A 14,911-nucleotide genomic window follows, 5' to 3' on the forward strand; every position below is an offset into this window, starting at 1 on the left:
GGTAAAATTTATTTTTAAAAAAAATTCTCTTCCATAACAGTTTTTGTTTTTAAAAGAAGTCTGCTTCTGTTTGCTTTGGCTACTCTAGTCCTTCACTGGCTATTACTGACCCATGCAGGAATTATTTCAATTGTGAAAATGTTCATCTTTAAATCCTTCACAGCCAATGATTCATTACAACTACAATCACACTTTGTATTTAAAACACCTGGTTGAGCTATATCTGGGCATCTAAATTATTTACAGTACCAAGCTGAAAGAAAGATTTATATTTTTTTCACAAAGTGAGCAGTTACTAGAAAGGATAACAATTCAGGAAGTATTCAAAACTAACTAAGAAGATTTTCTGGGTCATCGAAAGGTACAGCAACTGAACTGTGTAAAATATAATCAGCAAACTAAGAAATTGAAAATGAGTCCTAGTTGTCAATTTGATGTCATTTGCAAAGACACCACAAAGCAAAGAAAACTTGGTAGTTTTAGATGAATTCCAACAAAAATCCCCCATCACAACAAAAAGCTTTTTTTTTTTCTTTTGGTAGAGAGATTTTTGCTATAGGGCACATGCAGTTGCCAGAGAGACAGAGAGAGACAAAAAGTGAGAAATCACTCCACAAGGTGGGGATGGCCATGCCGCAATCCCCTCTCCTCCATTCTCATCTTGAGATTTGGGGCATGCACGTCCAAGCACTCAGCATGAGTTTTAAGCTGCCAGGTCCAGGACTCAAACTGTGGTAGACTATATGAGAGTCCAGCAACATAAACATTATACCATCTGTTGATCTCATACTACAAAAAGCTTTTAAACTACCTTTTCAATCTTTTTTTTTTTTTAATTAGGTTGTCAGGAAAGTCATGACCTATTTCTATGCAAAAATTTCTATGCAAAAATGTGTCATGACTTTTCCTGGTGACTCAATAATTTGCTAGAGGGTACATGCACTTGCAGTAAAGAGACTGAGAGGAGAGAAAGCAAGAAAGCACTCCCTATGGCGGCAGGGTGGGGGGTGCCGTGCAGTGATCCCTTTTCCTCTCTTTCTCCCTTCACTGGGGATTTAGAGCATGCATGCACATGCTCCAGGGTCTGTTTTTCAGCCACCAAGTCCAGGACTCAAGCCACGTATTCAGCCATTTGAGAGCCAGCCTTAACCACCACACCACCAGCTGGCCCTTAAATCACTTTTTCAATTTAAGTATGCTTTTTCTCTTAATTACCAGTGATTTATAATACCAAATTATTTTTTTAAATTTAATGAAGAAAAATATTACCATCAAAATACTGTTACTAATCACATGGACCAGGCTATTTTTTCTTTTCTTCTTCTTATTATTATTATTTATACATTCAACCACTATACATCATTTAGATTGTAAGGAGACTTTATCCAGCATGATATAAAACTCAAACCAGTCCAGTTGAGAATACTATACACGTCATCATCAACAGGTAATAAACCATATCTGTGTCCCACAAATATTTTACCTCTCTATTTTTGTTCCCAAATTTTGTTTTCGACACTCTATATCTGGTCCTCAGAATAACTGTGTGAGGTGGAGTTATTATCTTTTGTAAATGACAACGTTGAGGTATGATATGATTAAGTAACTGTCCATACAAAGTGCAGCAAAATGAGGGGAGTTGAGATTTCAACTCAAGCTACCTACTCAAATCTCACACACTAAACTACTCTATAACAAAAAATACTCTTATACTTTATTGACTGCAATTCACAAAGGACATATATTTTACATAATAACCCAGTATACCCACATATATAACAAAAAATATTTCCTGAAGAAATTCTTACACATAATGCCATCTGGATATATTTCCCATTCTATCTATCCTTTAAATTCTATTTGCTATTCCCTAAACTGTTTTCCCAGAGAGTTAATGGGTCACATCAAACTTTAATAAGTACTGTTATTTTTAAAAGTATATTAATTAGTTCAGTAGTTAGAAATGAATATGATTGGGGAAACAAAATAGCACAATAAGAAAAAATTTCAAGCTCTAAAACATCACAAATTTAAGGTAAATTTCTATCTTAGTTATTTGTGTGAGCTTGAACAAGTTGTGATTAGTAAGTGAGCCAATTTATAAGAAGCATTAGCACACAGTCTAGGACATAGCAAAGACTCAACATGTTACATGTATAAAGTATAACATCTTCTATATTTTTTTAAGAGATATTTTTGCTATATAGGGCATGTGCACTCACTGGAGAAAAAAAGAAAGAGAGACAGAAAGCAAGAAATCACCCCTCAAGGGTGATGGCCATGCCACAATCTCTTCTCCTCTCAGGATTTTTGGATACATGCCTGGTATGAGTTTAAGGCATCAGATCTAGGATTTGAACACCACAGTCAACTACGTGGAAGTCCAGCACCATAACCATTATACCATCTGCTGGTCCCAAAGTATAACATCTTCTAGCTTAGGGTGATTTTCTCTCAGCTGAATAAATGTGACATGGATAAATCTCTCACTACTTGGATCCATTTTAAAGATAAAATTGTCTACGTTACTATATTCTTTTGCCATAAATTAAAAAATAGATTGTGCAAATTTCCCATACACACCATCTTCACTAGGACGGTATACATTATATCTGTTAATCTTGCTCTGAAAATGGTAATTAAAACCACATATTTACAGAATCCAACACATACAAGTATATTATTATCCTTTAAGTAGTTCAGATATTCATTAGCTACAGGATCACTTATTAAGTAATTACCATATATTTAATATTCTAAGTAGCTCAGATGCATAGTACTTAAAATATTCACAAATTTAGGAAAGGAAAATCAAGATTAAGAAACTATAAGGACTCTTTCTTAATTATTCTTCTCCCACTACTAGCTCTTTCCTGTTATATCCAAAAGTAAGACAGAACATTTATTTCAAATCCTTTTTCATTCTTCAAAATCCTTCTTCCCAAATAAGCCAACTCTTAATGCATACACATGTCTAGGCGAATTTAAACTCCAGAATCTACACCACTTTATAGCAAGGTTTCACTTTGTGATACTTGAGGAGTGTTAAAAACAAACAAACAAAAATAAAAACCTTTGGCCTGTCCTCTTATCCTACTGTCATACTGCTTATAATAAACTGGTCTAGGGAAAGTCTAATAACTGGTATTAAAAAAACAAAAAAAAAACTCTCCAGTTAATTGGAATGTTTAACCAAGTTTGAAAAACACTCTACTCAAGCATTCAGTGAGCTTCTACAAGAACTGCTGGACTGACTGGATCACGGTTCTATAGATTCAGTTGCCAAACTGACAATGCAACTATTATGTCTTTGTTTCAATAAACAATAACAATACAGAAGTTTACCTTCTCTCAGTCTTTCTCTTAACTCCAATAGAAGCCCAGACAGAGGTATTTAAGAGGGGAGACTTTTCTGTGAATGTTCTTTTTCTTCTTGAATTTTCCAGTCGTGGCTATCTAAACCAAGTAACCAGCAAGTGTACGATTAAACAACAGTCTGTTCCAAAGAAGAATCACCTTCCAAGGTAGGTATTTAAAAATATAAATGGAATTAAGGATTTTGATTCTGGAATTCTAATGTTTGCTCATATTCATGAAAATAATTTCTCACAGCTCTTAATAGAAATAGTCATTCTACCTGAAATTCTCAGAAGTATTTTTTTAAAGTTGTCAGTAGTAAAGCTTGACAAATATTTAACATTTCTGCAAAGTACGTCAAGGACAGCATTAATGTTACTTAGTTGAAAAATTTGCATACAATTTCACACTGACTTTTTTATTTATGCATTTTGTTGGACTCTAAAGTTAATAATATGGAAGAGTATTAATGATAAATATAGATTTGCATTTCTGTTATCATTTGAGTTGGTTTTATGTATTGCTAAGCTGCATATTAGAAAAAGTGATTTTAAGGGAGTAGTCACATGAATATACAACTGTAGAATCTGGGAGTCATTCTTCCTGTGTCAATTTTAAGGCTGGTACGAATGACAGATCCCAAGACAACCTGTCAGAATGATGGTGCTCAAACTTTGCCTCCACTGAATACTATGCTTTTGCAAATTAGAAACAAATTTAGGACAAAATTTTTTTCCAAATTCCTAGTGGACAATAGTTGGCTTTTGGCAATTACTTGGAAAAAATCATACTGAGGCAATAATATTTTAGCAGAGTGATCTCAAAGGAAAGATAAATATTGCACAATTCTTTTCCCTTCTGAGAATTCTAATAATAATACAGTAATTGTATGAAGGTTTTTTTTTTCAACAATAGTCTAGTCACAATGATAATACCCTGCTCATAAGTCCATCAGTTTTGACTAGCTTTAAGCAAACATAGCAAAAGTATACTCAAATAAGCTATGTTCCTTCAAAGTAGTACCACTAGAGGAAACAAGGATTTTTCAAAAATGCTTATATTTTTAAAATGTACTTTGAACAATTATCTGAAAGTTTTTTGTTATAAAATACAAACATAAAAATACTTTGTGTATATGCTTCTTCCTTTACCTATACGTCAACTAAGCACATCTTGCTGTGATGCTCTTTCTTTGTCATTGTACATTAAAAGTATTAAAATCATTTCAAAATTTCTTTTTTAAATTCTGAAAAAAAACTGCTATTTACTGATTTAACTAACCATAGGCAATCACTGGCCTACTTTCAGGACCAACAGTGAAGAATGAAAAAATTAAATTTCACCTTAAGCCTGCTGGCTCTTATTTCATGTTTTACGGTAAGCTCTCCCAGTCCTGAATGTCTTTGATATATTTCTCATTAACCATAACTTCAAAGAAAGTTTTGATATAATGACGGTGTTCTTCTTTATACAAAAATACAGTGTCAAGATATTGAGATTATGCCTTTGTTCTTATTTTCCTTTTTCTTTCTCATTTGTATATGATTAACCACCTGGTCAGTAGCTTTGGGCATGAGGGGACACTGGCTTATGAGGGAGTTTGCATGAGGAGGACAGAAGGAAGGTAGAATCTCAGACAACCCTCTGTTATCTAAGAACATCTCTTCCCTTTCTTTTCTTTCTCAAAAGAGCTACAATCAGATTATCAGAAAAAATATAATTTAAGTTTACCAAATGCTTTAGGACGACAAGAAATGTCAAAGTAAAATGTTGGAACTTCATGTAAATTCTCTAAAAGGGCAACTTGAGGTACTAATACAAGTATTATTATGTAAAAGTTTTTATTGAAAAATATTTATAAAAACTAAAATTGGAATCCCCTTTTGATGTATGAAAATACATTGGCTGTGGCTAAAATATTCCTGCTAAGTGACTGAAAGGTAAAATGCCACTCATTTGAGAAAAAAATAAAAACAGAAAAAGAAAAGTCACTCAAAAAACATGTCAATTCAAACTTTTAAAAAGTTTTGATTGAGCTATGAGGTACAAGAAAATACAGAGAAAATTATAAAGTGATAGGTACTCTAGCCAAAACATCAACAGAATAATGCGAACCTCAGACAAAGAAAGTTTTCCTGGTGTATGAAGAGGACCCAGAATGTGTTTCATTTCTTGATAATTACTGACAAGCCACTATGTGCTGGACCTAGGGCTGAATGACACAGAAACACCTATGTTGAATTCAAAATAGGGATCTTCATAGATTGGAATCAGCCTATTTTACATAGTGAAATACATACATGTCCTAGCAATAATGCAAGCAGATAAAGTAGTATTATTGTTCTGAGGAATTTAATGACAATTACATAAATATCCTCAAACAAACTGTTTATTTTCTCTGGGCTCAGAAAAGTTTGAAGTAGAAGAGTATTTCACTAGTTATAACAGAAATACCTGATCCACTAATTAAGAATGCACATTTCAAAAAAGAATACACATTTCTAGACCCTATCCCAGACCTGAGTCTTCACAAATATTTTTCAATAAAAAACTATTGTGGGAACCAGCAGTTAGCGTAATGGCTATGTCCCTGGACTCCCACGTAGTCAACTGCAGTTCGCGTCCCAGACCCGGTGGCTTAAAACTCACGCCGGGCGCATGTGCATGCATACCCAAGAACCCGAGAGGAGAATGGAGGAGAAGGGATTGCGGCGTGACCATCCTCCCTGGGGGGTGATTTTTCGCTTTCTGTCTCTATGTCTCTCTGTCTGTCTGGCGAGTGCACGCACCCTATAGCGAAAACCTCTCCAAAAAAAAATTTTAAAAATAAAAACTATTGTATTATCAGAAATACATCCATTAATACACCAGAAAGAATATCTGGCCATGGGGCATAGGAACCCAGATTCTATTAATAGGAGTTTCTTACTCTTGTTCAAGTCTGAAACTACTCAAACACATTTTCTTGAAATTAACTTCTTATACTATTGTGTTACAATCACATGAGGTATGTACAAAGAGAGTTTTTAAGTAAGTTTAACTAAAATCAGTGCATCAAATAAAAGAGTCTAAGCCAATTACTACAATTACCAAATTTATCATACTGGAATAAACCATATTTTTGTTGCATCCCCCAAACATTGTGGCAAATATGACTTCCCTGGCCACATTAAGAAATTATTTCAGGTTTTCCAAAAATGTTACTAGATTAGAAGATTTTTTAAAAGTTTAAAGGACAAGTAAATTTGGGACAAAGGAAGTGCTGTTTTGGTTCCTCTGCTTACAATCCTGTTTCATACTGAGAATAGCAACTTCTGAGGACCCTTATACAAAGCATCAATCTCGACAATTCTTATGAATTAATAACTTATTTTTATTCCAGCACCCTGACCTACAGACACATGTACCTTAAAACAAATTCTCTTCTAGTCTGAAAGATTTTAGAATCTCATTTATTTAAGTAGATTATTCCATGTCCAAAATACACATGATTTTACTACATTAATTTTCTATTAGAATTAAATATTCTTGGATTTAAGAAAACAATAACCCTTGGGACCAGCAAATGGTGTAAAAGTTACATTGCTGGATTCCCATGTAGTTGACCACAGTAGTCCGAGTCCCAAAACCAGTGGCTTATACCTCACACAGGACACATGTGCATGCGTGCATGCCCAAGATCCTGAGAGGAGAATGGAGGAGAAGGGATTGCAGCATAGCTTTCCCCCCTCCCCCAAGGGGGTGATTTCTCTCTTCCTGTCTCTCTTTCTCTCTCTATGGGTCTGATGGGCACACACACCCTATAGCAAAAATCTCTTAGAAAAAGAAAACAAGAACCCTTAAATAATTTTTAAATCTACTCTAGTATTAATTTCTTACTATATTCATTGCATCATGGGAAGAAGTTATTAGCCTAAATCTTAATCATGATCTTAGTTATTAGCCTAAATAAAGGAATTTAATTTTACTTAGCATGTAGAACTTTTACTATATCAGAGAAGATTATCTTTTTTAATATCAAAGCTATCTAGAGTTTAAATAGAAAGTAACAGCTGACATTTATATATTTGCAATGCATCAGGGAATATAGTGATCACCTTCAAATCTCACAAAAACACTGTAAGGCCAGGCAACTACTTGAAATGCTCTAATACATAACAGAGAGCTGGATGTGAAGTAAGCCCTCGAGAACTATTAAAGGGATGGAAGAGTAAGTCAAAGGGCCTATGTGTAGTTGACTTCTAGGAATAACAAATAGGTTTCTGAGTCTTACGTATTAACTCATGCCATTTCATAGGATTTCTGAATTATTATTTGGGGATGGATTATGAGCCAAGGGTAAGCCCAAAGTAAGAGGTCTCCGGATTGAGGGATGTCTGCTGTGCTCACAGAATGGATAAAGACCTCACTTATGCCAACACCTGCCATCCTTAACACAGACGGTCCTTTGTTTGTAGCACCATCTGTCCACTAAACTGCTCTGTTAAACTGACAGTGGCATTTTCTAATCCCTATGTGTAAGAAATCAAAGTTTAAGAAAAGTGAGAAAAGTAAAAGAAGTTTTTAAAAAGTAAGCTAAATAAAAGAATGTAATCTTTTTTTAATTTCCAAAATTAGGCAAAACCCTTAGTGTGAGCTAAACTGACTACAAGCAGTTATCAAATAACTGAGCCCAGCCCAGTATTTCTTAAAACTCTACAAGCTCTAAAAACTCTAATAGGCATGCTCAGTTATTTGATAACCGAGTTATTTGATAACGGGCATGCAAACCACCTGGTGATTCTGTAGAACTGGCTGATTCTGATATATTCGTAGTAGGCTTGCATGGGCCCCACAAGTCTACAGCTCTAACAAGCTCTCAGGTGGGGCCGATATTGATGCTACTGATCAGCAAACAATAGTTTGAATAGTAAGGCCCTGGGCAACTGAAGCCATAAAACTAAACAGATGAAGACTGAGGACATAAGGTTTTGTACAAATGCTGGAGTCATCTCAAATGTCTTCATAGGAAGAGACTTACGCTCCTTGCCTCGTGCAAGAAAGGAACTGGCTGGCAGACAGAAATTAGTGAAGAAAATGCTTATCATCAACCCATGTGATATTTACCCCAAATTTTTTACTGAGTACCTATTCTATAACAGGCACTATTCTAGATCTTGGACAAACAGCAGTAAATAAAAAAAAGTTACTTAACCTCATAGAGCTTATGTTCTACTTGGGGAAGGCCATCTGTAAACAAGTGTATAATTCAGGAAAGGGAAAAGGAATGTTTTTTTGTTGGGGAACCTGATGCGAAAGAACAGGGTTGCAATTTTAGATACAATAGCCAGATAAAAAATGGCATGTGATTAAAGACCTGAAGGAGGTGAAAGAGGTGGCCAAGCAAGCAGAGGAAACAGGAAGTGCCAGACTGCAGGAGAGTTCCTCTGCCTGACATGAGGTGCAAGGCAACAGTCTGAATAGTGGGTGAGAGAGAAAGAGAGGAATAAGAGATGAGACCAAAGTGGAGGAGGTTTAGACCGAATAAGGTTTCATGGACCTGTCAGAGCTAGAGTTTTTACTCTGGATGATACACAAATTTACAGTACATAAAACTGGTATGAAACCTCAGAAAAATACAGAATAGCTTTCTTACTTTCCATCATAATAGTTTGTGAAAACACGAAACCTCTGAATATCTGAACAGTGTGGTAGGCAGTTAGCTAGTAATGAGCAGGCCGCCCTAAGAGAATAGCAGAAGGACACATGTCACATCAATCACAATTTATCAGAAGTTACAAACAGACCCTCCATGTAATGCCTTCTTCCCACCCAGCTCTTGGCGCTGGAAAGGGGAGGCAAGTACTATTTTCTTCCTTGGTATCTGAGTATAACACAGAGGGATGATTGTAAATTTCCCTCTTATGCACTCCTCATAAATACAAAAAGGCCCAACTAGACATTTTAGTCAACATCCTAATTCCCACTGGGGCATTAAACTAATTGGGCAGTTTATCATGATTTGCACTGGGTTAAGTAATCAAATTCCTCAAATTCTTCACCTGTGAAAGAGTTGTAAAAGTGCAGGAAAAAGCCCTGAATTCAAACAAAAGACATAGATAGTGTGACAGACCTCCCACTGTTAAATACGCATTATCACTTCTGATAATAAAAATAACACCTAACCAGTTCCAAACACAGTTGCTACCTAGTAACCTGCCTGCCCAAAAGTCTTTTGGGTGTCCTTCTTTTCTAAAATCTTTCTTTCCTATTAAATTTTCTTTTCTACCTACTTTTATTGTGGCTGTGACTTCATTTTGTGCCAAGGGACAGGTCTCTAATTTTAGGGATCTGGATTCTAAGAACCAAGGATTTTACACAACGCAGCTCAACACTCTCCCATCCTATGACAACAGCATCCATAGATATTACCTAATGCCTCGTATAGGTAGTGTAATAAGGATGCAAAAAATTGATACTTAAAATGCTTGTTAATAATTTAGGAAGTTTGGGGCCTCCATCTTTTTGAGTTAATACATGTATTTAAAGTCTTGTCATGAGGAGATAGCACTCATACAATTAAAAAATTGGTATACATTTTCAGTATATGACATATGATGTACCTGCATATAAATGAAAATGGTATGCACAAAGACACTTTACTATGGGAACTGTATTGAAAGATTTGTGAAAGCATGTGAAATTGCACCTAAAATTGTGATTAGTGACTATAAGCAATAATGCTAAATTTATTGTACTTGATGAATGAATTTATTTAGTCACAGTAACTTTGGTTTAAATGTCTAAATGATGTCTTTAAAAATTGTGCAATTTGTACAATTAATGGGTGGTATTTGTGGATTACAAGGATTATTGTCAATGTGTGATTTGTGTTTTTATTTTATAGAATTATCTGATGCTATTGACTGATTTTAAGTGATATTTAGATCATTTTAATAGCTACATTTGACAACCTATTGAAATTTTTTGCATTGGAAACAAAAAAAGAATTGATACAACCTCTGCCTTCAAGAGGCTTATAGTCTTTCTGAGGATAGTGACCCCCTAATAGCCAGGAGCCGACAATTTTTTTCTGGAAGGAGAAAAACAGTGAGTATGGTAGGTTTTTGAGGGTCACATGGTCTCTGTAGCAACTTGTTAACTCAGTTCATGTAACCTGAAAGCAGCCACAATAATTGAATGAGTACAGGGGCTGTGTTCCAATAAAACTTTATTTACCAACAGAGGCAAGTTGCATTTGGCCCCCAGCCTTAGTTTTCCAATTCTTGGGCTACAGAGACATATAACAAGACAATATGATATGCACAAGTTTAATACTTTGTTTATAAATTGATTATAAAATTATTTCAGAATTATTAAAGACTACAAAAACATTTACATTTCACTGAGGACTTGTGAAACACTATGCTAAATTATTTATGTCATTTTTCTTTCTTTCTTCTAAATAACCTCTAAGATAGATCCTCTTACTATCTTTTAGAGATGAGGAAACTAACAAAGAGGTTAAATAACTTACCCAAGTTTACACAACATGAGAGTGGAGAAACTAGACTTTAATCTGCCTTGATCTATGCACATATATTCTGCCTTTTCTTCTATTATATGGGATGAACTGAAATTATCTCTACTCTAAAACCAACTTCTCCAATGGTTCCTAGATTCCATCCCCTTCCTGTTCAAGGAGGTTCCTCCTGTAGTTATCTGCATTAAATATCCTACATCAGCAAATTTTCTCTTTCTCTATCAGTTATTCCTAATAGCACATAAACATGTGGTAATATCATTTGTATGTTTGTTTTAATTTTTCATTGATCTTACAAGTCCCACCAAATGCTATGAACCATTTTAAAAGAGTTGCCTTTGTACATATTTCTCCAATTCTCTTTTAAAAGTCCTCCAAGCAGACTTTGCCCATGCCATTGTAATTGAAGCACTCTTATCAAATTACATTCCATCTAGCCATGCATAATGGTCAATTTTTGATCTACATCACAGTGATGGCTAAATGGTATTGACCTCACTTAAAATGAGTTCTTTATTTTTCTTCTACCCAACTCTCTTGATTCTCTCCTACTTCATTGGCCACTTTTTGTTGGTCTCCTTTTGTTGGACATAGCCCCTTTTTCTGATCTCTAAATGTCTGTATATCCCAAGACACAGTCCTAATACTTGTTCTATTCTACATCTGTATCTACATATCGGGTTACCCAAACCAATAACTTGAAATCATCTTCGTATCACTGCTTGGATGCACTCCTTCAGCAAATCTTGCTATCTCTGCCTTCAAACTATAACCTGATTCTGGCCATTTCTCCCCACCCTTATAGCTCTAGGCCAAACCACCATCACTTCTCACCTATTCTGCAGCATGAGTGATCTCTCTGCTTTCACTCTTGCCACCAGCCATCTATTCTCCACAACTAGAAGCTGTTAAAAATCCTCCACTAATCTTTATAGTTTCCCATAATACCTAGGTTAAAATTCCAAATCCTTATCAAGATGCTGTGTGGTCCTATCCCCAACACCATAACTCTTAATTCTCTGACTCCATCTTTGACCAACTTTCCAAGTTTCACACATGGTATATGCCTCACTGTCTCTTGAACTTGCCAACCTCACTGCTAATTTAGGATCTTTGCTATTTCCTCACCCAGGAATACTCTCCTCTTCTATATCCACATGTTTGGTCCTGAACATTAATTAGTCTCTTATGAAACTTTTCCTCCTCAGGAAGTCCTGGTACTGAACAGTGACCATTTTGTCACTATCCATTCTCTATCGTTTCTTTTTTTTTTTTCTTACATAGCTTTTATTGCTGCCTAACTGTACACATCAGTTTCTATACACACTATACATACCTTCATTACTTGTCTGTTTCCATTCCTTAGAATAAAATCTCCATGAAGACAAGAACTTTGTTTAGTTGGCAAATAAATGCCCAGTGTTCACTGACAGTTCATCAATGCTTCCTTGAAGGAAAAAAGGGAGAAAGAATGAAGGGAGGGAAGAAGGCAGGAGAAATAATCCAGGTTCTTCAAATACCTGCACTTTATCTCATATCAACTGTGAAATACTCTTTCCTCAAAATGTGTGACTTCTGCCCCTTGGATTTGTGAGACTAAAGAAACATAATTTTCACAAAATAGGAATAGTTGTATTTGGAATATGCTATCGCCAATCCTAGGTATAAGGTAGTGTTGATTTACTAATCCTCACCAATCTGGAATAGAGCACTTGAAAACTAAAACCCAAGTACTATTTGCACATAAAAAAATAAGTTACCCAAGTAACATTTTGTGAAAAATGATATAAGATCAAACAACAAGTCAACAGGTAAAAAAGTGAGAATTCACCCAATTTGCATTTTAAATAAACAATCAGTATCATTTTATCTTAAATTCTGCTCAAGAATTTGCTGTCTATAGAACAAGTTTTCTAATGATGCATGTTCAAAGTGAAACAATTTATAATATTTCTGGAGCTTTCTTGAAAGAACAGATAATGGAGTGAAGATCACTTGTAATTGGTCTCAGGTATTCTTAGCTAATTCTAAGCTAATGATTTATTTGTATCAATAATACAAACCAGGTGAGATATTTTTTCCACAATGAATATTTATTTATTTATTTATTTTTAAGTTTTTACCATAGGGCACATGTGGTCACTGGAGAGAGAGCAACAGAGACAAAAAGAGGGAAAGTAAGAAATCATCCCTGATGGCCACACACGATCCTTTCCCTTCCATTTTCTTCTCAGACATGCCTGGCATGATTTTCAAGCCACTGAGTCCAGGACTTGAACTGTAGTCAGCCATGTGGGAATCCAGTATCTTAACTACCACACCATCTGCTAACCCCTCAAATTCCTCATAACTCCCCCTTCTTTTGTTCACAAAGATTGAAAACTGACTAAGATGCTTGAGGTACAAAACTGAGGAAGATAAATCTCTTCCTTCAACAAAAATAAAATACTATATGTTCTAAAAGAAGACATAAATATCAAAACAATCACTATCACAGTGAGGAGAAAGTGATAAAGTTTGCTCTGAGCTCCAGTGAAAGCTACACTAATGTAAAATTCTGGTTGATTATACATTGTATAAAAATATTTCCTGTACAGTCTTTTTTTAATTTTCAAATTAAATTATTGGTGTGGGGGGGGGCAGTGGCGCCATTTAAACATTTTGAAGGAAGACCATAAATTTGCCAGGTTAGATGGAAAGTAGGGAGGGAGTGAAGCATTCTCAGCCAAAGGCTATGTTTATGCAAAGGTGCCAGGAGCACAAAGGGCTCCTTATATTGAGAGAACCAATAGTAGTTTTATACCATTAAAGTAATATGCATAAGGGAGTGGCAAGAGATGAGGTTGAATGATTGTATTCATTCATTATTTTGTTGCTAAACAGAAATACCTGATACTGGGTAATTCATTTTGAATAGAGGTTTATCTGGCTCACAGTTCTGGTGGCTAGAAAGTCCAGTGACATGTGGCCAACATCTGACTGACCTTTTGTATTATAGGACATGATAGAAGTGGGCAAGTCAGTAACAGGAACAGAAAGAGAAAGAGAGAAAAAAAGGAAACATAATTCCTCATTTTCACCATCTGTACCCCAAGAGAATTAGATGGTGCCCTCTCATTAGGTTCCACCTCTAAAAGGTCTTACCACCTCCCAAAGCTATTACATTGGGAACCAAGCTTCCAGCATATGAACATTTAGGACAAACCATTATCCAAACCATAGGGATGGTATTGTAGGAGTTTTTCTTCAGTTACAAGGAATAGGGTCCCAATCAAAGTACCTCAAGAAAAGAGAAGCGAATGCAAGAATAAACTCATAAGGGCATTGATAATCTATTCCATGAAATCCTTTAAGAAAACTTTCCAAACCTAGAGAGGCACTCAAATATTCAGTCCCAAGAAATACAGAGGACCCCAAATAGAATCAACCCAAGAAGATCTTCTCCAAGACACATTATAACCCGACTGATCAAAACCACAGACAAAGACAAGATACTAAGATTGACAGGAGAAAAACGGCAAGTTACCTACAAAGGGTATCCCATCAGACTAACAGCAGACCTCTCATCGGAAACAATGCAAGTGAGGAAAGAATGGGAAAATATATTCAAAGTGTTAAGGGAAAAGCAATTTCAACCGAGAATACTGTACCCACCAAGATTATCATTCATTTGGGAAGAAAAGGCACAAACATTCCCAGATAAACAAAACCTGAAAGAATTTACCAGCACCATAACAGATCTCCAAGAAGTTCTTAAGGGAGTGCTATGTCAGTAAAATTAAATGCAGACACACAGAAATAAGAGTTCAAAAACTAAGAAAATGGGCAACTTAATTGTAGGGACAAAGTCTGGAGTTGAGTATTATATCCCAAAATTCAATCTGGAAGATCGAACCTCAACAGAAGAAAGATTAAGTACATGAGACTGAACTGATGAAACAACATTCTGTGACTTGACTAAAATATTGCTGCTTTTATTCTAAGCTTTCTTGTCCAGTTTTAAAGGATTTTTGTCCTGTCTTGAGCTGTCAA

At 35.4% G+C, this 14,911-nt stretch overlaps 1 protein-coding gene across 1 annotated transcript in view; it reads left to right on the forward strand.

Moving 5' to 3' along the window:
• The first annotated feature begins 4,680 nt into the window (after positions 1-4,680).
• OPRPN (opiorphin prepropeptide) overlaps positions 4,681-14,911 on the forward strand; it is a 15,647-nt gene continuing 5,416 nt past the window's right edge. Inside the window, exon 1 of the mRNA XM_006142973.1 lies at positions 4,681-4,734. Coding sequence (XP_006143035.1) covers positions 4,681-4,734 — 54 coding nt within the window. The remainder of the gene's footprint in view (positions 4,735-14,911) is intronic.

Source organism: Tupaia chinensis, unplaced genomic scaffold (genome assembly GCF_000334495.1).
Source record: "Tupaia chinensis unplaced genomic scaffold, TupChi_1.0 Scaffold000086_1, whole genome shotgun sequence".
In the NCBI taxonomy this organism is placed as follows: domain Eukaryota; kingdom Metazoa; phylum Chordata; class Mammalia; order Scandentia; family Tupaiidae; genus Tupaia; species Tupaia belangeri.